This window comes from Sander vitreus, chromosome 8 (assembly GCF_031162955.1).
Source record: "Sander vitreus isolate 19-12246 chromosome 8, sanVit1, whole genome shotgun sequence".
Lineage (NCBI taxonomy): Eukaryota > Metazoa > Chordata > Actinopteri > Perciformes > Percidae > Sander > Sander vitreus.
This window is the reverse complement of record NC_135862.1, coordinates 7,874,706-7,901,025: the sequence shown is the minus strand read 5'-3', so window position 1 is coordinate 7,901,025 and position 26,320 is coordinate 7,874,706. Positions and strand designations below refer to the sequence as shown.

General features: G+C 41.7%; 1 protein-coding gene across 6 annotated transcripts in view; it reads left to right on the top strand.

The window, feature by feature from the left end:
* Window positions 1-26,320, top strand: part of LOC144521908 (pleckstrin homology domain-containing family A member 7-like) — a 139,822-nt gene that overhangs the window by 29,908 nt on the left and 83,594 nt on the right. The window contains exon 1 of one of the 6 annotated variants that reach the window (XM_078256573.1): window positions 5,136-6,237. The exons of the other annotated variants lie outside the window; for them this stretch is intronic. Within the exon in view, the coding sequence (XP_078112699.1) occupies window positions 6,167-6,237 (71 nt within the window). The 5' untranslated portion in view covers window positions 5,136-6,166. Of the gene's footprint in view, window positions 1-5,135; window positions 6,238-26,320 lie in introns of those variants that run through there. 6 annotated transcript variants of the gene reach the window in all.

Genomic DNA, 26,320 nt, shown 5'->3' with positions numbered 1-26,320 from the left:
TCAGCACCAAGGCATGCCTTGAAGAAAGTGTCTTTGCTTTCCTCTTAAATCTGGGTCTGATCCAAAATATAAAAGAATTCTAATTGTGGTATCATTTTCTAGCTCGTGAGATGGAGAGATGCGAGGCCTCAAGGCATGAGGAAAGGAAGTTCAGGGGAGATGTATTAATAGTAGTGTGTGTGTGCGTGTGCGTGCGCGTGCGTGCGTGCGTGCGTGCGTGCGTGCATGCGTGTCCAGGGTTCTTTTGATCCAGATTCTTCAATCTTCTCACACACACACACACACTCTCTCTCTCTCTCTCTCTCTCTCTCTCTCTCTCTCTCTCTCTCTCACTCACTCACTCACACACACACACACGCGGATACACACATGCCGATACACACACGGATACAGAGTTGTTATTGCGTCATTCAAGCTAGCAAAGCTTCTCCCAAGACAGACAAGCACATTCTCAAATGATATGAGCGATACACATTTAAATGGGTATAGGAAGCTCCCTGGACGGACTCTTGAAAAGACTTTGTTTTGACAGGTTTTTCACATCTAATCCGTCTGTTTTTTTATCTCGAGACATGCAGCTTACAGCTGCTGATTTTGAATTGCTGATTCTCCCTGATTTCCGACCAGCTGTATGATTGATCAAGTCCTCCTGAGAAAACTAATATGGAGTGACACCAGGCAGTGACTGAACGCAGGCGAGGTGGAGGAAATGAGGGATCTAGAGTTTGTGAGAAGTGTGTGCGTGGGAGAAAGTGCAAAAATAATAAATAAAAGAGGCCAAAATTGAACATGCACTTGGCAACTTTTTAATATGGTTGTAATTGTCTTGTCTGTAAAAGTTTTGCTCACCTAAACTAATTGTCATATTCTTAGCTGCTGGGACGGGTAGTAATAAGGCTTACTGAGGTATATCCTAATGGGCGGAATGCTCTCTACAGTCTACTGTATTTTAATTTGTCACCTTCCTATGGGTAGAAAACGTTTTCTGTGATTTCTGGGGAAAAACACAAATACACAGAACCATCCTTAAGGTAAAAATATCAGGTCCTGGAGGTTTTACATTTGAGAATTGGCTGCAGAGTTAGATTTTAAAGTTATGACGAAATCAATGGTATAGATTAACAACTAGGTTTGTTATGTTTGTCTTTTTGTAGTTTGCACTACTGAAAGAGATATAGATGGGGTGCAGGTGAGTGTTGTTTTCAAGGATTTTCAGAAACATGGGCTCAGATGTGACCTCGACAGAAGGCAAAAGGAGGTGGTGTGTGTGTGTGTGTGTGTGTGGGGGGGGGGGGGGGCTCTGAAAGGGTTTAGGCTGTAAAAGCCTGATAAGCCGAAACACAGGCCAAATCACACTCCTGCCATCTCACCCACTGACACAATGATTCAACACAGCTGTCAATGGTCTGCAAGACGACAACCGCTGTGCGTGTGCGCTGTACGTCCATATATATTTGTGTATTTGTGGCCACATAATGGCCATGTGTGCATGTGTGTCTCATCTGCACATGGATATATTCGTGAATGTGTATGCAAAAATCTTCTTCATTTGTACCTTACATCTGTGCGTCAGTGAGGCTGTGCAGAAGATAGTCCACCTCTCATGTTTGTGTGTTTGTGCGGGGGTGGATAGGCGAGCAAAGGTGCAGTCAGTCCACCTGCCTCTTCAAACAAGGAGAGTAAAGACAGAGACAGAGGATGAAGAAAGGGAAGCAGCCGGGTCCCCTGTGTTTCCCATCCCTGATTAGATTGTGCTGGAATTAAATTTCCCAACAAAAACAAACAGCAAGAGACAGACAGGCCCACCTCCTTCCCTCCCACCGCCTCTGTTCTTTTTATGTCTCCCAGTTCCTCGCCTCCTCTCTCCCTCTCTCCCTCCCTCCCTCCCCACTACTCTTTTCCTTCTTTTTTTGTTATCTCTTTCTTCGCTCTCACCAAGGCAAAGAAGCCTGATGTAACCAGCCAATTAAACCACAGATGATGAAGTTTCTTCAGGCTGTGTGATGTCTGAGGTCACCAGGCAGGCATGTGCGACTCCTCACACACCACATTTTTTTTGGAAAAATGTGTCTGATTGGGTCTAAAACCCAAATATGTTCTGTTTACTGTCAGATATGACAAAAAAAGGCAGCCATTTCTAACATTTCAGAAGCAAAAACCAGAGACCATTTTTTTAATTAAAAACAATTAGTTGATTATCAAAGTAGTTGCTGAATATCTTTCTGTCTATCAACTAATCAACTAATAATTTCAGCGCTAGAAGTAACTTCTACCAAAGAGTAAAATGTGAGTTCAAACAACAAGCTAAGGTGAATGAAAAGTTAGAAAGACTTTTGTTCTTTCTCATCCTGTTAATCATTTCATGACTCCTACTGTAGCTTGGAAGCCACCTTGTAAGGGGACTCTGGATTTTTGTGTTCTTTAGTAATTGCTCGTCAAATTAATACACTAATCGTCATGATGTGAATTTATCCTGTTCTTGTCACTTTAATTTCTGAGTGGTTTGAGTTACTAAAATAAAATAAAAAATAAAATATCTCAAGTTTTTTTTTTAAGATTATTATTATTATTGACAGGACAGCTGAAGAAATGAAAGGGGAGAGAGAGGGGGGAATGACATGCAAAAAAGGACCGCAGGTTGGAGTCGAACCCTGGCCCACTGCATCGAGGAGTAAACCTCTATATATGGACACTCGCTCTACCAACTGAGCTATCTGGGTGCCTGTGAAGCTGTTTTCTATTCCATTAAATTAGTTGAATTCTGCCTGGAGTGGACACTTATCAGAACTTCCAGTTGCTTTTGATAGCCGGGGAAAGTTTGTTCAGTGGGTGATTAACGCCATAAACAAACATGACCAAACATTCCCTATCTGCGTTGGTGTTTTTTCCCATGGCTGATCAGAAACCGGCTCTTGCAAATGTGAATGTTGCTGCCTTGTGAAATGAGCTTCCTCTTATAAGGACGAGCGATTTTCACTTCACACGGGACAGTGATGGAAGATGATAGTAGGAGCTTCATAACAGCGTTAAGATGTCATAAATGAATGAGTATACACAGCCCAATCAGTAAACATTTTCCTCTCCATGTATTATCTGATTTCCACCTCCTGCACCAATAAACAACTTTTTTTTTAATCAACTTATCAGGGTTGGGAAGTGAAAATCCCTTTAGTGAATACAAAAAGAAAACAAGTACTCATGAGCTAATCCAGCTCCCTGTGGGAACTCTCTTTTTTATATTACATCTGTCTGGACTTTGACCCGCAGTGAGTGAAGCTGTCATTTTACCAGCTTGGCGGCTGTGTCACCAGCCTTTCCCCAGGTGCATTGGAGTCACCCTTACAGCCGAGGCACGCCTGCTGCCCTGCTTAGTAGGGCAGTGGAGTAGTCCAGCTCTCCTGGGAGACAGCACATCTCTGTTTAGCTGCCCGCACAGAGGTGACCTCTCACCTGCAGGCTCCATGTGCTGATTGGGAGGTTTGAGTCAGACTGTGGGCTGCTGCTGTGAATAACCTGCTGTTCACTAAAAACACTGTCTGTGTCTGATTTTAGCTCTCCTCTAGGGATGTCACGAGAACCGATACTACCGACACCTTCCGGTTCTAAAATGACAAAACACCAACGATGCCCATTTTTTTGAAGCACCGTAGGCACCGTTAGCGACGATGCCAGTGTTAGCAGCATCGGTGCTGCGCTCTCTTCCGGAACTGATGGGGGCAGTATATGCTTCAGAGTGTTCCAGTCAATACATTCAGAAGAAGGAGGTCACGAACAAGTGGCCGAGAGTCAACTCTACCCGATCTAAAAAACGGCATGTTCACTGCAAACTCACGGTCCTCTCTTTCCGATTTACAGCCTCCCTCTCTTGACCGTTGTTGGCTACGGCCACTGAACAGGCTACACGTTGTAAACAGCTGTGGCCCGCTTGCCTGCTCCTCCGGTAACATTAGCCGTTAGCATGGCTGCGTTAGCCAGGGTTATTCAGGACCAGTCGGGATCACTTTACTGGCAGTGTCTCAATTGTTTTTGCGAGTAACCAACTCGGGTACTCTAGCTATATCATTCAATATGAGTACATGAATGTTGAAATGACATGAAATGCCTTCCCTTGTAGCCATGATAAATTAGCCTGAAGCTAATGCTTAGCTACCTGTTCAGGAGGAAATTAGCCAACTCAGTGTCCTTTTGGGCTCTAAGCTGTCTCCATCTTTCAAATACATCTTGAATATTTACCTGGGGTTTGTAACGTCTCTGGTCACGCAACTGTTAGAAACACTGTTTTTGCACAGTACCTTTTTGAAAAAATGCCTGGAAGTCTGGAATGTGTCTGGGGACACAAGTTGTTGCACTATGACCATTAATTGCACTTTATTATGTTGTTCTAGGCTATATTGCACATGTTTTGTATGTCTTATGACATTTTGATATTTTTCAAATATTTGAATAAAGAAGTTCATGTTTCAAGTGGAATCTTAGAAATCTTATTTTTTTACCGTGGTATCGAAATCGGCATCGAGAATCGTGTTATTTTACAGGTATTGGCACTGACTACTGAATTTTTGGTATCGTGACACCCCTACTCCTTTCCATGGGCGATTTTAGACCAATTACAGGTTCAAAGGGCTTGAAACAGGTTTAATATCCTGTGTCGCCGATGCTATGCACCTGTAACCCCGTCAAGGAAAGCGTCAACAGAAACGTAGTTTTGGCCAATCGGACTTAGTTGTGCCAGACTCCTGCCTTTTGCTGAGTCTCTATCTAATCTGTCAGAGGGAGAGCATTGTAACTGTATTCATACAGTTCCTCAAGACATACATTAATGTATACACATATTCTTTCAGGCCTCTGTTTATATAAAACCTGAGTACTCTACATACTTCCTTGTGACTACAAAACCATAGTTAACTACAATCGTAATTGTCCTGGCAAAGCTGAGGTAAAGTTGTTTACATGGGCTGTGTCAGGTTTGCATTCAGGTCTGAAATTACACTTACTACACGTAATCACATTTGTGTGCATGTAAACACATCAGGGTCTCTCATTCCACACTTTGTCTCTCGTTCTTCCTCTCTCTCTCTCTCTCTCTCTCTCTCTCTCTCTCTCCCCCCCCCTCTCGTCCTCACAGCGGTGTGTATCCTGCCAGACGAGCATGAGGCAGGAAAAGGAATGCAGCTCCACTCTGTTTACCTCTTCCTCGTTTTCACGCTCTTTCACTCCTGATTCAGTGTCTCTCTCTGCCACCCCCCTCTTCTCTCTCTTTCTTTCTCTCGTTTTCTGCGAGTATGCTCAGTCATTCAGCGCTCTGCACCGCTGTTGTTTCGTGAGGGTGGAGAGCCGGTGGGAAGCCTGTGATTGGGGAAATAAGTGCCGGTGCCGGAGTCGGCTACCTCAGAGACAAACTAGGTACAGCGGAGGAACGCAGTGGCTGTGGATTTTAACCTGCTCATGTTAAGAAGAGATGGATTTGTGGGGCCTGTGAACTTTGGAGAGAATGTACTGCACGTGTAAAAGACATAAACAGAGCATCAGGGATTGCTGGAGAAACGGAGGTCTCTGAAGTCTTATCTTGGACACTGTCTGATAGATCTGCGCCTGAGAGGTAGAAAAACCCAGCAAGTGTGAGTTAAATCATTGTGATTTGAGTTGGAGGCAGATATTACGCATGATTTAACAGGCAAAAGATACAGCTCAGCAAGGTTAACCTCAAAGACATCTGTTATACATGTTTTCACCTGAGACACAAGGGAAAATGACTGTCTCAAGACAGGAATAAAGGAGTAACCTGTGATGTTAGACTTCACCTGGGGCAGTCGTCTGAGACTCTGCTGAGCAGCTGTGGCATTGTTGAGAGGGGGGGGGAGGAAGGGGGGCAGCAGCAGACTTCATTTCCAGGTGTGTTAACCACACCGGACTTGACTCACCTGACATCATCCATTCTCTGTTTGAGTTCAGCCCCTCACCTCATATTCTCAGTAATCCCTGCTCTCCAACTCGCCGCCACCTCTCGTTTCCACCCTATGGAGCCACTTGAGGAGCGAGAGTAGCGACGCTGATTAATGTGACTCCCAGCAGCCCGCGTCTGATTCCACAGCACCAGAAATAGAAAGCCGAAAGACACAGCGACGGCACTTGTGAACTGTCATCACGTTGGAACAAGAGAAGCACCATGTGGAATCAATCTGGATACTGCAATCACATACCTCACCATGCATATCCCTTCTACCATGCACCCTGCAGGTACGCTATCACAAACTCTGCTTCTGCTGTGCGTAACTCGTATAAGTCGCTTACTTTTGCTTATAGGTCTCGAATATCCTGAAGTTTTCACTGGACGTTTACCATGCCGATGAAAGTGATTCGGCCTGCTGTTTATTTTTTGTTGTTGTTGAAAATTGTTATTGCCATTCGGGACAGTTGTTGGTCCAGTGAGGCTGATTTGATGCATCCTTGTTCACTGTTAAGTAAGCCAAGGTGTTCTTACTCTTTCCCTAAGTAGAGGTTGTGACCAAACCGGTTTGTCAGAAATGTGTGTTTGGTGAACACTTCAACAGAACCAGGAAACTGGTTTTTCTTGTGCAGAATAATAGAAGGTAGTGAATAGGCAGGTTTACTGGTCAATGGGACAATATAGTGGCAGACAGGAGTGCTGAACTAAGCTGTGATCATGTTTCCCCCCCAAAAAAACCCACCCCTACAGTAAGTACATTGAGTTTATTAACCATACTGTATTTGCACAAATGACTATAATCCATTTTCTCTCCTTTTAAAAACTCTTTTAACACAGATTACACAAGATTTTACTGGTCCTCTTCCATTCTGTCTTTGGTCCCCCCCACTACCTCACAGCAGTAATGACATCACTACATTTATCACAAGGTTTCAGATGTGACCCACTCTCAAATGAACACCATCAATCCTCATTCCCTGAGGGGAGAACAGACCCCTGCCTACGCTTCTTTTTCTGTCGGATTCTGTAATAGTCTCTAACCTCAAAAGGCTGCTGGAGCTCAACCAGCAGAATACTGATTACCCATTACTAGTTATTTATGAAATCCCTTTGTGGTTGAGCATAATGAGACCATATCTTAAAAAAAGAATAGCATAATAAATGATGAACACATACCATGCTAACTGTACTTCCTGCTAGTGTGAATGTAGTGCACATGCATTATAAAAGCTGAGTAGTTGTATATTTATTTTTTGTCTTTATCTGTCCATGTTGTGCACATAGTTAATGAGAACTTGCTATTGCACTAGCAGCAAAAAGTAGGAACGGTAGGGGTGGTCTGCACCGGGGGGGGGGCAGAGGGATTTAGCTGATGAGTGAGTCATACCTCAGACCACTGGGCAGGTCAATGACCTGTCAGATCAGCCAGTTTATGGCAGCGAGAGAGAGAGAGAGAGAGAGAGAGAGAGAGGGGGAGAGTACACAGGAATCCAGGAAGTAGCCCTGAGCTCCAAAACAAACTCACCATCGCTATTCACTCCCACTCTAATCTCAAATAATGAAGTACTCTGACTCACACTATGAATATTCCACCTGTAGCCCAATCACCTCAAGTGTTCAAGTCAAATTTGACATTTTGCTGCATAATTGCAATGTTCGACATGCTGAAGCTGCAGGAGCAACACACTGCACAGCTGCAGTAGATTTACTCAATGTTTTATTTATCTTCTATTTCAGTTCTTATTTTTGTTAACAAATCAACGTCCTCCTTGGTGCTTCAAATCCGTTTGTGCCCTGTATCCTATCTTCTCATCTCAATTTTTAATCCTCTTTTTGGATTTACTGTCCTCTGAGGGATTTTCCGTTCACCTGCACATGCCTCAATAATGGGAGATCGACTGCTTTGTAAAATATTAAAGTTAATACCTAGATCTCACTGACAAAAGAGGGATCATGCTTTTTGTTTTCCAGTTAAAGTGTTAAGGGGAGCATTTTGCAGTATACGAGGAAGCGGCCAGCACTGAAATTAGATCTTAGCGATAAGGCTTCAATATTGCATTTGTCACTCCAATAAAATAATAAAGTGTTCTTACCATTTAATTCATGAGCCTCCTTCTGAACTGTCAAATGGCTGCTCATGTGTTTCAAACTGCTTTTTTAATAATAAAGGCTAAAAATGAAAAGAGCACATCACATAAGATAGATAAAGGCATTGGCATTATAATGTAGCTCGTTCTTTGAACTCAGTGAAGGTTCAGCGATACTTTGCCAAGGACGCCCTGGTTAATGATTCCCTCACCTGTCAACAGGCAACTGCCAGACTCTGCCGCCATTCCTCTGCTTGATCCAATGTGTTTACATTCAAATGAAAAGGTGCTCATTCGCTGTTTGAGGAAGTCCTTAGCCAGACACCGTTGTTTGGTCCGTTAATCCAGCATAAGCCAGCAGCGTCAGTCAACCGCGGAGGCTTAAGGTGAGCGTAAAGGCTTAATGAGGGCCTGCATGTGATTGCCTCAGAGTATTGATTGTATTTGTGTGTGTGTGTGTGTGTGTGTGTGTGTGTGTGTGTGTGTTTGGGAGTATTGCGTGGAGGGCTGGTAATTGAGTGTCGTGTTTTCTGAGTGGGCGTACTTTATGTGTTCTACCTATTGATGAAAGGTGTCGATGGTCGAACATATTTGACAAGTGCAAAAAATGAATGAGTTAAAGATATGTTTGTAAATACGTTAGACAGCGATAGACGGTGTGTATTTCTGTAGCATCATACAGTATATCGCATCATATTACAGAGAGTATTCATCGGATCGATCCCGGATGAATACAAGAGAGTGACGGGGAGTGAAATGTGACAAATTAAAATTCACAACACTGCATGTGTCGAGTTACCCAGACACCCCAGAGGTGTGAACCTATGTGCACTTAACTGCATATGCAGATTTTACTTTCAATATTGTGTGTGTGTGCGTGTGCCCGTGCAGGTCTGTCAGCCACACGAGTCAGGTGATTTGAGCTGGTAGCCTACCAGGGGGTGAATGGAGCAGATTGTCTGAAAGCCTTTGCCTTATCCCGACACACACACACACACACACACACACACACACACACACACACACACACACTCCTATACATACATAGGCACAGTCATTTTACAAAAACTCATAATTGACTTTAACATCAGAGCCACCTCAACCTTTCTCAGATATTTGGCTAGATAGATGGCAAAGTGTTAATCGCCCGCTAATCTCTAAACGTGGACTGATTAATGTGTGTGACAAATTAAACCCAGCAAGAAAATCTATTACAGTGGAGGCGCTATCATGCCATGTCATTTTGTATTAGGTAACTAAATACATTTGCGCAAAAGGATTTCTTGCTGGTAAAGGAATAAAAACGAGCTTTTCAGTGTTAAACCTTATCTGAAGTCAACGCAGAAATAACTGTGAGGAGAGTGTGATAGGTAATAACTGTAAAAAGAAGGACACTGTAAAGGTATAAGAGCTTTTAAGGTGAGTGAGTAGCAAAGAGACTGCTGTATAGCTTCAGAGGCAGACACTTAATTGACAGACATTTAAGAAGATAATGCTCCAGACAGTTAAAATGTCTTGTGAAATTAAAATCGATGCTCCTGATCATTTGGAGAACTCCTCCTCACATTTCAGTCTCTTCACATTTTTTTTTTTTTTTTTTTTTTTTTAAATTGTGAATAAATATTAACATGTGAATGCAGCTGCTCTTTATTACAGGCCAAAGTATGGTACAGTAGGAGATTGAGGGGAGTATTTTACTGTGATATTGTTGTGTAAAATGGCACTGTTTTAAATAAGAGAACAACTGAATACATAGCCTGAAGCAGTGTACATGTTGGCACAATTCAGCCAGGCATTAGAAAGTGTGCCAACTTTACATTGCCAACCAGCATAAACTGAAAATAGGACAGTTGAGGGTTGGAGCATAGATTATGTCGGGACAAAGAAAGAGGAAATGACTCCTGCATACAGATTCCAGTACCGGGGAAGAAGATAAAACTAATCTTAGATGCTAAAAGGAACCAAAAATCCTATTAAATGTGTCTTAAAGTTGAATAACCACCCTGGTACACACACACACACACACACACACACACACACACACACACACACACACACACACACACACACACACACACACACACACACACACACGCTTGAATGCATTGGGTATTTTTTTTCTTTTTTATTAAAACAAAGACTTGCACAGGAAATGTGCAAAGAAAAGGGCACAGTACAGTACAAGCTTCTGACCAAGCATCTTATCTTGGGACTCTCCAGGAGAGTGTCATTCAGTCTCTGTAGCTTTCCTCTCCTCCTACTGAGTGTTGACACTCTGCTGCGGTTTGATGCGTCTGACACTTTGACAAAATGAATTCCCTACAAGTCACTCTCAGGGAGGGTGCCCTCATGTCACAAAGGGGCCGGGCTGTCGCAGCAACACTTTTAACACTAAAAAGAGAGAGAGAGAGCTGTCATGGCTGTGGTTTCTTCCCCATTGTGGTTTGTCTGTGGCGGGGGTGATGTGGTAAAAGGATGGTGGGTTAACTATTGATATCAGTCAGTTTTCACTGCAAAGTCAGAAACCACAGGAAAGCAATAATCCTGGTTGGTCAAACATACACTGATCAGAGATGCTCACAAGTCTCCGACTAGTCACGTATCAATTCTTTGAGCTAGAGTCCACATATTTTGCATTAATCACTTCTTTTGTTTGAGCCTTTTTGTATAAAGTTTTTAAAGCCAAAGCTTATGATGAATGGCACAGCAGCTGCCGGTGCGGTCAACATGTTTGCAGCAGATACTTTCCGTATTACTCCAGTTTTACACTGGGAATGACTGTGCTGCGTTCCAAAATATTATCAACATCTTGATATGACCACATCAACAATGCAGTCAATGCAAATAATTAGGTGATTCTGATCAGTATATTATTAGATTGTGAATTTACAGAATGAGGTTTTATATCAGTTTCACAGTGTGGATTTAACGGCCTCTCTTTGGGAACAGTCTGAAAAATGTCATTTTTGCTTACCCATGCTTACCTAAGCATGGTATCACGGTACCCATGAAACTAGTGGTTTCATGGTATCATGTTGTTGTTGTTGGATGAAAAGCTTGCATCGCCAGATTGTTAACATTTCAGTGACTTCCTTGTTTGTTTGCATTTTTCATGTCTCAGCCTCTAGGGGAACAATGCAAACTCTGAATTCAAATTAAAGAATAAAAGACATTTCTGACATTTTTGTAATGTCAGAAATTTCCCTGTGCTCATTAGCCACCAGATTGACAAAATGTATCTACAATATATTGTGCTTGGCCGGGATGGTAAATTAGTATGATGTCCAACACTACAAGCTAATTTCCCATTCTTAGATGGGACACTGTGCCCAAATGTCACCCTTGTTATAATTCTAGATGTGTCCCTGTCTCAACCTGCCTTACTCATGACAAGTGGGAGGAAATAAAAACAAGCCATGTTTGTTTTCTCTACATAGCAGCCGGCCATGAAGAGTTCATTGAAGGTTTGGTGGCTAGATGCAGCGCAGAAAGCTGTTGGTGGCGAGGGTAATCTATGTTTTTTTAACGTTGGTTTCATCACATGCAGTGTGTGTGTGTGTGTGTGTGTGTGTGTGTGTGTGTGTGTGCTGTGCCAGGAGTGAGAGCATCAGGGCTGAGAGGATAGAAGGCAGTCTGAATATTGCAAGATGGGAAGATATCTCTATCATCCAATACAATTGCACCTAAAATCTTGCTGGATATGGGTTCATTAGAGTCAAACGGTGCAGAGACCAGACAGTAGCCTAGAGCAACTCTCGATTTAGTTCTGGCCAAATTGGAGAGGAGGCGAGATGCTGAGCACTTGTTGGAGGAAGTTTGGGTTTCTGTACGGGCCTCAGCCTCGGAAGGTTGGAGAGAGTCCGAGCCACTGACTGTATGTTGTCGAGAGCAATATCAGTGCATCAGGATTCTGTCCTTGTTTCAGTTAATGTGTATGTGTTGTGTAATAAGCATACAGTAGCAGTAGTATGGATTGTTTAACAGTGGTACTGGATAGACAACATTTACTTCCATTAGTAAATCTCTACAAAAGTTTCTACAAGAAAAGCCAATAGTAACAATTAGTGGTGAGAAACGTAACTGTAGACTATAAGCATGAATGAGGAAAGTGGGCCTTGCATTTCAGGGAAAGGTAGATACATTTTCTTTAAATACATAAAAAAAAAAAAAATCTTTATACAGTATCTATTCAACCCTCAGGAACGGACACATTGCAGCCTTATATTATTTTTTGATCAAAAGTGTAATTTCCACAGGGAAAGGGGGGGTGCATGTCCCCCGTCACTCAAAATTCTATTTTTGTCCCAGTCACTTGTACAGTTTCAGTTAGATTTACACTCTTAAATATATCCTCTTACTGTCCAGCTGTCGTCATCCAGATGAGAGAAAAGATTAGGTGATAAAAATGAGTTGTCTAAGATTATTGTGTGCAAAAACTAAAATGTGATTGGAAGTAAGGTTAGTGTATTAATAATGTAGCAATTACACTACATTTCAAATTTGTGTTAGACTTGTTAATTTGGAAAGCCTGAAACAACACATTTCATAATAATGTGTTCTTTTTTAGATTGATATAAATATGAAAAATGTCAGCAACAGCATTCACATGGTTTCATTTTTTGGTCTTTTTTTTAGGGACTTCAGATTTTGATTTGAACAGCTATATAAACTTAAAACGTGCACGTCAATGATGTTTGTGTATGCTATGTGTTTTTTAAATGTTAGCACAATGACTATTGATTGATATATTGTTATTAGATTTGAATTCTTAAATGTTACTTTTGGTATCATTCTCAAAAATCCAGTATCAGTTTTGCTTTAGTTTGCATTAGGGATGAACTGATCCCCAGCCTGGTCTCTTGATACTAATTCCAGTGCCTAAAATCAGAATATTACTGTAGCAAATACTGAGTTCCAATCTCAATCTCAAATCTTCAAATCTTCCAATTTCTTTTGAAAAATGTCAAATCTTTGTTTTGTTGTCATGTCATAGATAACATGACTTAAGCTAGGTTTATATACCCGCGCCTTTAACGTTCATATAGCAAGCTTTCTTTTAAAGCTTATGTACATTTTATTAATTTTGTTGAAGAAGGTTTATGAAATGTGGTTGTTGCAAATGTATAACATCACTGACTCAGTTGTCATGCCTGGCCGACACCTGCAACTTTTAATAAGTCCACTGTAATAAGTCTACTGATCCAGTGTATTTAATTGGTGCATTATAATTCATTTGTTGTCAGTATCTATAACAGAGGTCTGTAGAGTCATTTTGAGTCTGGATACACATTTATCCTGTCCAAAGGCCATTAGGTTGCAGGACAGGAGCTTACTTCATATTTAGATTCATATTAGGATGATAATGTGTTGATGCACTCAGGGGAAGTTATACCAAAGTGTATTGTTTCTTTCTACTGTAATTATCTTATTAAAGAGTGAATGGTGTTTACCAGACACTGTTAATGTAAATGGAGTCCACAGAGTCTACAGTCTCTCTGCAGGTTTGAAGTACTGTAGCAGTTTTATCAGTGATGTGGGCCGGGGGAAGAAAAAACCCCTTACTTCCATTCCAGAGCTGGATGTGTAGCCTGCTCCACATTCTCCATCGGTCTTTCACTGAAACCCTTTGAGCCTGCCAGTCTCTCAGGTCTCACATTACGCCCCAGCTGGCTCAATTCAGTGGGATGCACAGCTCTAATCCCTGTCTAATCTGAGACGGCTTTGTGTGTAATCAAAGCATCCACTTTACATGTATGAAGAAGTGGGACTGTGCGTGGAAAAAAAAAAAAAAAAGGAACACAGACAGGGCACGCTATATGGTTCCCATCAAAACACACGTGCATGACATGCATGTCTTCCCCCCCTCTCTCTCCCCCCTTTCATATCTGAGCTGTCCCATCCATTAAAGGCGGAAATGACCAAAAGAATAATCTTAAAAAAATAAATAAAACCACAGTCAGATTGGTGTTGTCTTGCAGGATATGCATATAGACATTTAAACCCCAGTCCAGATCTGGTGTACATTGTTTATGCCACACATGTTGGTGCTGTCCACTACTCAACATTAAACAGTACTGACTGAAGTGCAATCCATATTTTTAGCATAGCAACCGTAGTAGGACAAATGGGACAACCCAAACACATTTCCATCGAATGTATTTCACTGCCCACATTGGCAACTCCTAACAAGAAGAAACTCTGTCTCGCTTAAGTCTCAGTGGACTCAGCGAGGGAAGCGTGGGCCGGAGCAGAACCAGAGTAATTCTCTTCAGTGTCAGTGGGTAGACCGGATTCCTCTCTCCACCTCCTAATGAGGCATAAAGTGCCATTGTATACCTGTGTTTTGCCACAGAGGTTCAAACTTTTAATATTTCAGCATCAGTTGCTCCTACTGTAAAAATACGTTTGGGATATTGTGTCTGGTAAATTAAAAAAGAAGCAAATGTGCAACTTGAGATTCAAAGCAGGGATGGATGTCATTTTCAGTGCCTGCATTTATCTGCCTACTCTGATCTGGAACTTTTTAGTTTATAGGCACATTTGCATCTTGGGTAATAAATGCAGCTGCAGATCTGTGTATCCCTCGTGGGGGAGGAAGTGTTCACATCTTTGAAACCAAGGTTCAGTGAAGTGATAGATGCTGCTGTAGTGGCCAGTCCTAGCAATACAGATCTAACGCTGATGAAAGTATGAATTTCTGAGTTAGTTTTCCTTTGGAGAGTTTGTTAAAACATGCCTTTTGGGATTCTAAACTCCCTTGTCTGAAATAATCAGTTGGTTAAAATATGGGTTGTAGTCTATAATTCACCACTGCTCTGTTTTCTTTTTTGCTATCAATTTTTTATTGGCACCTTCAGAAATACAAAACAAATTCCACAACGTGTAACAGGCAATAGCAGATGGTGCACAGAACAGATAAACACAGATTGAACAAGAACAAAAACCCTCTCCCACCCCCCCAAAACAAAAAAAACAAACAGAAATCGCACCTTGCCTAATCACTCTCCTCTAATTCTTGTGAGGAAGTCTGATATTTGCGCTGCTGCGCTTTTCCATAGGTTGATAGTTGATGATTTGGCTTTTTAATCCTTGCTGTAAAGAGCTCAAGCATAACTATGTCTAGAAAATACGCCAACCACTGTTGTATACAAAGCGAGTGGGGGGGAGCCAGCGTTGAGCTATCATTTTCTTGGTTGCAGTTGAGCCGGCTAGCCAAATTTTCACTGCTCTGTTTTCTCAAACCAATCCAGCTGAGTGAGGCTAGACTCTTATGTTTGTTCATCACATCTTGTTGGTAGAACTTGGCATGAGGCTAGTTTTACTTTAAATTTGCCCAGTTGGCTATAGACTGCAATACCCTAGATGTGACCAGATTGACTGTTAAACAAGCATAAGCATTGAAATCAGCCTTACTCACAATCCTCTAATACGCCGCCATGTACAATTGTTCTGTCATTTGGAGATTTGAGATTTATTTCCAATTTTGTTTCTTCCTCCTTCTTCCTCTCCTCCCACTGTGAGCCACAAGATTGTCTGGAGAGTAATGTCGTCGGCCTGGGCTGCACAGCACAAGCATGTCAGCAGCACAACACTAACAGCTGCGAGTCCTTCGTCCATGTCTTGGTTCAGAAACGTTTGGACAGAGCTCACAGCCCAATAGTCAACGAAGGGTTTAAAGTGTAAATCAATGCTTTGGTTTGCAGTTGGATATGGAAAGTATGGGTGAATCATGGGTTAGGCATGATTAATAGCAGGTGTAGACATGGAAGCATATTTATCTATCTCACAGACATCAAATGGACAGAGCTAGTTCAGGCAATGAACTAGAGTTGTGCTGCTAAATGTTTTATTGACATGTTGTTGCACTCAGCTTATCCACAGGCACTTATACAATAAGGGGCTCTTTTATGCTGTCATGCTCAGTTTATGCCAGCAGATAGTCACTGTGACAGATGGGTGATTGTAGAGTCAGACATTTGTTCTGCAATATGCTGTGACTCGGACAAAATACTTGCTAGACCACACATGGGGCCCCGACCAATCATGGCTTGCTGTCGTTCACGACTTGTATGATGTACATATGTGGTGGGGTGGGGCCGCCACGCTTTCACCTTACAGCACCTATGAATATTAACGTATGTAATCACGTTTTTTTATGAATGTGAGTGAACCTGGGACTTTTCATCGTCACTTGGCAATGAAGGTGGGGAAGTCTTTTTTCTTCCCAGTTTGTATGACACCCAACATATTCTTTGTTCCTATAACGCCCCATGTCTGTTGGTCTTTTGCTGGCTGTCCAAAACTGGGAAGACACTGCGTTTTTATTAATCTTGTACATTAATATGGGCGCTCTGTACACTGTCTACATGGCTTAAGCTGCTGCTGCATCGCGATTATCACTGCTGCTCACATATAACATTTAATCAGCCCACCCAAGCATCCACCTTCAGATTGTAATTTATCTTGAAGGGGTTGTGATTTATTATCATCACTCTATGCAGATCTAACTTTATGCTGTGGGGAAACAATAATACTCTGTATTTACACAACTGTTCTAACTTCCCAGTGGGTTGGAGCTAAATGTCTTAATATATGTGTATTGTGTGTATTTAGTTTGTTCACTTTTAATCGCCTAGATTAGCGCGGTATATCACCTCAAACGTGGGAGCCAGTGGTTTGATGCAGTCGTATTAAATATCCCAGTGTCCTGCGGTGTCAGATCAGGTTGCAATTTGGTGTTGCTGCATGGCATTTAGAAACATTTCCTCAACTGAATCAATAAGATGCTCGTCAGTCCGCCTCAAGTGGAAAACGTGTGTGTGTTTGTGTGGGCGTGGTCGTGCCTGTCTCCTTGTGACTGTGCTGTTTTTTTTTATCTCCCTCTACCACTTTGTCATTGCATCTTAAGCTGTAAAATCTATGCATTTATTTTTCACGGTTGTTTATAGAAAATCTGGTAAAATACATGGATCAAAACTGCCTCTAAAGATATATGTGAGATACATGCAAATGAGGAAATCTTATCAGATTGCCATCATCTCTCAATTTCTTCACCTCTCTGTCTGTGAGTGCTGTTGGTCTTATTAGGAGTCCACACACCTTGGTTCATTTCTGTCACGTCATTGGTTGCTAACATGCAACAGGCCTCTTAGATCCTGTCGAATCTCTGGGAACATAAACTGTTTATTTCTGGCATCGTTACTCAATCTTTTTGTCTTTCAACTACATTTTCGGAGCAGATTTCTAACCCACATCAGTGTCTAGTGATTCCACAAGAAACTCAGTGGTACAGTATGTTTGTTTGGAAATGGTGTAGCCTTGTATTTCCAAAAACATTTGAATGTTGCCTTTCAGTGTAATTAAGAAATATATGGAACCTGCTGACATGTTGACATTGCAATCAGTGACCAGGTATGGGTTGCCAGTGATGCTGTCGCTAGGGCTGGGTGATAACAACAACATCACAATAATGATAATATTTTCTGATTCATGTTGATATATGTCATGATGAATGCAAAAACACAGTCAACATCATCATCTATCAGGGCAGTATTTTGCCTTTTGTATGATGTAGATAGTAAAGATACAGACATGAAATGCAGGGAGAGAGAGGGAGAAGACATGCAACAAACATCCTTAGCTGGAGTCAAACTGGAGATGTTTATATGGTATGCATCTTAACCGCTCGGCATTGTTATACATTACATCAGGCAAAACTCCTGTAAAACAAATTTGGTTAGTGTTTACAACAGAGTTTTGTAAAATAATATGGCTCCAGTGAAAGACTATAAAAGATATAAAATTATTGCCCTGGCAAAGCTCACACCGTCATTCTTATAGTGAAAAAAATGTTCAGGTTAACTGTAAATAAATTTGTGTATTTATTTTTGCGTTTATTTGTCAGTAATAGAGAGGTTAAAGGGAGCGAGAGATGGAATGACACAGGCACCGTCCTTTGCCAGACCCGAACTGGCGGCATTGCGATTACATCAGCATCCTAAAGCTCCAGGCCAAAATGAATGCCCCAAAAGGACATGTATTTTGTATAACTCTATACATTTGAAGGTGTTAAACCTTGTTAGACCTACTCATGTACACATTTGTCAATAACTTGTCTTCTCTTTTAGAAATATAGCACCATATTTCCAGTATTCCAATATTTTTTGGTTAGTTCATTATTTAAACCGTTTGCTATCTTCTTTTGTTCTTTCTTTCTTGCCAGCTTTGATTCGACATTGACACACACACACACACACACACACACACACACACACACACACACACACACACACACACACACACACACCTCTTCCCCTCTCTAAGATGGGGTCCGTCGGGAAACTGTGAAGCGTTTTGAATGTGAATGCAGCGTAGACTTGTCTCCCATTAGCATGCCAGGCTGTCAGTCTCCACGCCGAGTCCCTCGCTGTCCGGCTAAAAGCTGCACTCTTGTCACACACACACACACACACACACACACACACACACACACACACACACACACACACACACACACACACTCTCTCTCTCTCTCTCTCTCTCTCTCTCTCTCTCTCTCTTTCAGAAGATATGTTGCTTGCCTGCCTTAAAATCCCACCGCTATTTGGCAATATTTATTGCAATGGACAAGAATGGGGGCTTATTTAAAGCCAAATATGGCCTCATCTCGACGTTGCCATAGCAACAAAATGTCCCAAAGCAGTCTCTTGAATGCTGGAGGGTGGGTGGGTGGGGGGGAGAGTTTGCCTCTGCCTTGTGGCATTACCAGTAGCAACAGAGGTGGACGCCACTCGGTCTGCTGTCTCTGATTGGTTGTGATGGACATCTCCATTACACCATCATCCCTCTACCAACCTCCCAAAATACAGCCTCAATCAAGACAGAATGGCTCATCAGGGCTGAAGAATCCCAATCCTGCTACTTGATGGAGCTGCAATTAACTGTCAGGGCTGCTTTATAACCTGTGTGTCTGTCTTGGGAGCGTCGTGGTGGGAGGTGGGGAGGGATAAGGCGACAGCTGCTGTGAGGGGACATGAGCTGGGACAGCGTCACAACATTTAGAAGAGATGACAATGAGTACGTTTACATGCACATAATATTCCGTTTCTTGCCCTAATTCTGAAAAAGACGATATTCCGACTAAGCTGTTTACATCGCTAATGAAAGTAAGTATTCCACTAATATTCCCATTTACATGTAGCCGTGCGAAACAGGATTTTTTCAAAGTTTACCAGCGGCGGCCTTTTCCCTCTTTCATTCCTTCAACCAGCTTCTTTCAAGATCTTTTCAAAGGTTGGCGTAGCGATGTGTGGGCATATCCAAAAACCTGTTGATATCCAAGTCTTTGATAATGTTTAAAAGTAGCTGTGTTTCTCCTTCTTATCGGGTCTGCAGCCCTGCAAACTGTTGGCTGGTTGGTTTGTGTACAGAAACCATAGCAACGCACAGAGCTGACCATAAGCCTGCGGTGAAAACCCAGATTAAGACTCATATTCCGAATGCGCTGTATACGTGTCCAAACGATGGCTCTAAAACCCGAATAATACCAGAATATCCCACGTCTTAATCGGAAAATGCTATATTCGGAAAAAGGCCTTATTCGGAATATCCAACCGGAATATGCTGTTTACATGACCTGTATCAAATTCTGAATATTGTCATATTCTGAATAATAGTGGAATATTGGTGTGCATGTAAATGTACTGAATGATTTAGATGAAAAAAATAAATTCTGCTTTTGTAAAAGCAGGATGTTCCAGGAAAAAATGATGAGTGCTCAGACAAAGGCAATGAGAGAGAGAAAAAAACAGACTTTAAATTAGAGAGTGGGATGAAATAGAGAGGAAACACACTAAGCATAAGTGGTAACAGTTTCTGATAGGGAGGAGAGAAGAGGTATGGTAGGGACAAGAAAGGTCATGAGCTGGACTCACGGCTGTGAGGTTGTGTGTAGCTGAGCCAAATCAGGCTGGAAGCTCTATAAATAGTCCTATACATGTACTTTTGAGGGGCACAAAGGTTGACTTTCCTGGAATCAATGAAAATATGATCACCTCAGAGAGAAGAGTGACTCATGTGGCACAAGAGATTTAATTGATGTGGTTTAAGAGTGAACACACATTGCTATTTTAAACTGAGGATCACAGAGCCTTGGCAACACTTTTAAATTGATTTACTTGTGATTTTTCATAGAGCCTTTTAGTTTATAGTTTACAGTGGGGAGAGGAATCAAACCATCGCATACATGGTAAACATCTGGACCTACCTGAAACATACATGTACAATGTAACTTTATGGAGTATTTATGTAAGTATTTGGATATGTGTATATGGATATCAAATTATGATTTTCATCACTATTGTAATAAGACAATGTCAAGTTGTCAGTTTGTCAGCTAGATTACGTACATTGTATCTGGTCAGTGATTGGTTGTGTTGTGCTGATCACCGTGTAATGTTTTCAGCTAGTGTAGTAAAGCAATACATAGTATCTATTAAATGAGCAATCTTAACTCAAGGTCTTAATTGGTCCGGAGCTTTCCACTCTATTCTGTAGTCTTCACCCACAGATTACGTTTGTGCATTTGCCATGGAAATAGATGTTCAAAAATCTCTAGGACCTATAATCCATGTTGATTTAAAAGTTGAGCTTGCACTTTATTGGTTTAGTTTCCAAGATCAAGAATGAACTGTCTTCCTATTCACCTGTAGAAGTCAAAACAGCACTAAAGTTTCCATATCTGTTACTCAGATTCCTAACACATCTCATCTGTTGAACTATATAAAAAAAAAAACATGCACAGTAAAAACCTCTGAATATTTTCAATACTAAATGTTTACTTTTATATCTCTATTTCCCTTCTCTTTGTTAATCCTATAATAAATATTTTAATCTCCATATTGACTTACTATTTAACCTTCCTTTGTCGAAGTTAAGGGCACTGACTAACAAAACATACACATCTCACTGGGATGGTCATTTGCGGGATGCAATCCATTTGTCAGTCATATGCCATCTCCTCTCCCGCTTCAGTTATGTTATCTAACGTTTCATTTTTTGTTGTTGTCGGCATATTTGCGTCCAGCTCCACCGGTCCTGCTCTGTTTACTCCGAGCCCTCCTTTTGTATGAACAGAGGAATTGTTGCATGTCCACATGCTGTCAGGACAGACAGGATGAGAGATGGTGGAAGTAGATATTGTACAGCAGAGCAACTGCTACCTGTCGCTCTGTCAGGGGGATCGATGGCTCAGACTGTGTCCTTAAGCTTGTTAGTTGCAGATCAGCACTCCAGAGTGATCAAAGTAAATGAAACGGCTCTTCAGTTTAATGATGGTGATGTTTTAAATAGAACATGGTGTATCATTTATTCTATTTGGATTTCTCCTCTTTTCCTTGGCAAGTACAAGGACTCTATTCTGTCCCAGCCTTACAATAGTTAGCTAATAAACAGCATTAGCTTGAGATGTTCTGATACCATTTATATACTATTTTTACTGAACCTTGGCTGCAGAATATTGCAGAATACCGATTTTGTGGCAACAGATTTTTATATATATATAAAAAAATATAAAATATATTTTTTTAAGCTAAGGCAGCGACATGGCTCAATGGATGGATTGCCATGAAATTTTGCGCAGACTTTCATCATTCAAAGAAGAATCCTGATGACTTTGGTGAGCCTCTGACTTTTAGTTTAGCGCAACCAGCAGATCAAAGTTTGTATTCATCCTGTGAAATGGCTCAATATTAACTTGATTAATTAGCACTAAAGCATTCGTGGTTCCCAGACAATGTATCCTAATGTCTTTGGCGATCAGATTTTTACTCTAGCCCCACCACGAGGTTGACATTTGTGGTTTTGGGTTAAATGTCTCGACAAGTATTTGATAGATTGTCATGAAACTTGTTGGTATAGACATTCATGTTCCCCTCAGGATGAAGTGTAATAACTTTATTGTTGCCCTGACTCATATGTCATCAGGTCAAAAATGTAAACTCGTCAATATGACCAAATACCTGCAAACCTAATGACATTCTCACCAGCCTTATCTGTACTTTGTGTTTGGTGCTAATAAGCAAATGTTGGATGGTAATCATGGTAAAATTTAGACAAATTAAAACCATTATACCAACTAAACCACAGCCTGTTAGCGTGGTCATTGTGAGCATATTAGCATGCTGACCTTAGCATTTAGCTCAAAGCACCATTGTGCTATCATACAGCCTCACAGAGCTGCTAGCATTGATATATACTCTTATGTTGCATCTCAGAGCCCTTAAATTGCCTCCTCGATTCCTCCACTTGCCTTCCTTCCTCGCTTCTTAGTCCCTCCCACCGAAGAGGTAGGGAGGGAGATATCATGGGAGGAGAGAGTCAACGAGCAAATGTGTTTTTGGAGGGGTGAGACGTCCTTTCCTCTAAAGCGTCACATGAATTCGTCAGCTGTTTGGGCAGAGATAGCAACTGTATCAGCTGCACGGCTTCCGGGAAGGCTGCTCTCGTGTATCTTTGCCTATAGCTCCTCGATGATCCCTCCTCGATGCTCGCTCCTTGGGGCAGAAATAAGAGCTTTGTGACGGACCTTCACCGAGGAGGGACAGAACAACTTCCGGTTCAGCCGAGGACCGAGCAGTCGAGGAGCTATTAAATAAGGGCCATGAGATGCAGCCTTAGTCTTAGTTTCATAAGAAGGACACATGATTATCTTTTTGTAGTGAGGTAGGAAACAAGAGTTGGACTTGTTTGTTTTCAGGATGGATTCTCAAGTTTTAGTTTAATTTAACTTTAGTGCAAGCATTACCCCATTGAAGTGCCCTACAAGTCCCAGCCCGCTGCAGCAGAGCTCCTCTCCACTGCTGTCCAAGAGAATTTTCCAACAGGGGTCAATAAAGTATCCCATTATATTATTAACCCTGCACATTGTAGGCAGAAATGCTGTAGCTATGAGGCTCGCAACAACTACTTAAGTTACACCAGTGACACATTTTTCCTCATTTTACCTCGATGATGTTGACCCGCACCCACGTACAGTAGCCCTACTGCCGCTGAAGAGCAGCCAGTAGATGGGATGCATGTTAACATGCTGATCATGTTAACTCTGCACTTACTTCCTACATTCTTGTCCTCTATTACTTTACAATCCTCATTCTTGCCCAGCAACTGATGGCCTTGTCTACAAAACTCTGGAAAAAGTAGTTAATTTGTAATTATAAAATCCATAGAAATAGCTTCTTTTGCAACACATTCTGCGTCCCCTAAATAGCCTCCCCAAATCCTCCCTCTCTCAAGCAGATTCTCAATCTGTTCACAATGAATCTTATTTGCTGCGAAGGCACAAACTGCAGTGTGAAGGCAAATTTTTTGTCAGTGCAGGCACTTCCGTAATGAGCCTAAGCATTATTCACTTCTCTATATGCTCTTCTGAATCACAGGGCTCCATTCCACTGTCATTCCTGTTTATGCTAATGCAAAATATTTTCATTATCTCTGCAATAAGACATTTAACAGGCTCCCTGCTCCTCAACCTGGTGTTGGAGTGCCTGTAATTAGAGTCAGTCAGGCGCTGAGGCAGGGGGCCAAAGCATCACCGCTGATTTGAATATGGACAAGTGTCGAACAAGCAGTGATCTGATTCCCGTCGAGCTATCAGGAAATGCTCCTGCATGAGGTCTGGATAATTACAATGGGTTTATTCTCAAAGTACAGTGAATGTTGAAGAATGAGCCCTCGGGACTGTGATGTAAGGTTACTGACTACGTAGTAACATAAATGCATAATGGATCCCTCTAGTGAATGTAGATGTCACCCTGCTGGCATTTATACAGCTTTAGTATTGCAGCCACATTTTTAAATGTTAAATTAGTGTGGTTTTAAAGGTCCCATATTTGAAAAAGTGAGATTTTAGATTCTTTTTTTATTATAAAGCGGGTCAAGGTGCTACATAAATACTGTGAAAGTATCACAACGCTCAATCCACAGAAATGCACACAGCCCGTATTCAGAAACTGTGCCTTTAAATGAGCTGTCAGGACTTCTGTGTAGTTACTATACTACATTGTGTTCCAAATTATTATGCAAATGATATTTTACACTGATATTCCTAAATAGTTGATGCAAATGACAGTCAGTATTTGCAAGTTGAATTTCATTGAACAAACCACCCAATGAAAAACTCAAAATGCACTGTTCCAAATTATTATGCACAACATAGTTTCGAAGTATTTTTTTGGTTGTAAATAACTGAAAATGGTCATTTGCTGAATTAGGAGTTCATATTTACTGAAATCAAAAGCTATTTCAATCAAACACATCTTAACATGTTACATGAAGAGATTTGTGGCTGATTCAGAGCACACACGGGTTCGTGCAGATAAAGGCATAATGAGGAAGGTTTCTGCCAAACAAAGTCATCGGATTAAGAGAGCAGCCGCTAAAATGCCATTACAAAGCAGCAAATGGGTATTTGAAGCTGCTGGTGCCTCTGGAGTCTCGCGAACCTCAAGGTGTAGGATCCTCCAGAGGCTTGCAGTTGTGCATACACCTACTATTCTGCCACCCCTAACCAATGCTCACAGCAGCAGAAACGGTTGCAGTGGGCCCAGAAATACATGAAGACTAATTTTCAAACAGTCTTGTTTACTGATGAGTGCCGTGCAACCCTGGATGGTCCAAATGGATGAAGTAGTGGATGGCGTACCATGTCCCAATAAGGCTGCGACGTCAGCAAGGAGGTGGCAGAGTCATGTTTTGGGCCGGAATCATGGGGAGAGAGCTGGTAGGCCCCTTTACGGTCCCTGAGGGTGTGAAAATAACCTCTGAAAAGTCTGTAGAGTTTCTCACTGACCACTTTCTTCCATCTTACAAAAAGAAGAGCCGTGCCTTCCGTAGCAAAATCATCATCATGCATGACAATGCACCATCTAATGCTGCAAAGAATACCTCTGACCTGTGTCATTGGCTGCTATGGGCATAAAAGGAGAGAAATTCATGGTGTGGCCCCCATCCTCCCCTGACCTCAACCCTATTGAGAACCTTTGGAGCATCCTCAAGCAAAGGACAATATAAACCACATCTGTTCACCTTGAAAATAGATGATTAAAATCGAGGGTTTGCAAAATGAGATTCTGTGGGCGAAAACTGGTTAAAACGAACCTGAATTTGACCGAGACATAAACTGATGTCTTGCAGGTATGTGAACATAAATTTGTTTAAGTTTGCAGCTTGAACAAAACACCTAAGAGACAGGAACAGTGTTTAGCTGAGAGCTTCGACGACCGCAGCCTTGATATTTTGAGTTTAAGAGATATTTTTCTGCACCAGCTGTCTGCAACCATGAGGTGAAACTTGAAAGCTTTTGCGTAACGTTTTGATATTAATGAACGTCCGTTACATTCAAGCCATTGCCAAATGAGTTGCTACAAAGCTAATTAAGACTATCAGCTCCACAAAACTCTCTCTGTATTTCTCAGTATGGCTATGTTCAGAAGATTGCGGTGTCCGGCGACTTTCGCGCGCAGAAACTCGAGTGAAGATAATTACCTCTTCTGAAGAGTCCATCATGTTTTTTTAATCCACCGTGTCCTCCTTGGCTACTAGCAACTGCGTGGAGGAGGGGTGGGGGTGGTGACAGTGTTGTTGTCATTACTTAGAATTCCTCATGGGGGCGACAGATACTACGCACTATAGCTTTAAACTGGCTTGTTAACATTTTTCATTGAAAGTAATGACCGCTGCTTGCTCCAAGCAGGTTCACCCATTGCAGGTTGAGAGGTTTTTGATAATGAATACTGATAATCTTACACATCCATTTTGGGCGATGCTGGAGAGCAAATGGAAAGATTTCTTTTTCACAGATTTATCAGAACATTCAAACTGTCAGTGAATATTATTTCCAATTCTGCTAACTAGTTTCTTGCGCTACTGTTTAGTGTGCAGCAAATCGATCAAACAAATAACCAGCCTATAACTAATATTAGCATAGCAGCACTATAAAAATGTCATGTGGCGCCAGGGCTCGTTTTGTCACCGTATGCTGCGTTGGAGTTGCATTTGTGGTGTTGCTGACGGGCCTGCTGTGCTTCTCTTGCTGCATCACTGTGAAGTCTTTCCCTTTTGTGGGTGATGTATTGGTGAAGTGTTTATGTTGTGAGGCAAGTGCTACAACGACAACACAGGGGCGAGAGCTGTTCAGTGGAGGCTGAGTGTTTTTCTACCGCTTTGACTTTGGCTGTTGACAAGTTTAGACATTGAGGGGAGGGACCATGTTTCCTGGCTTATCATCACT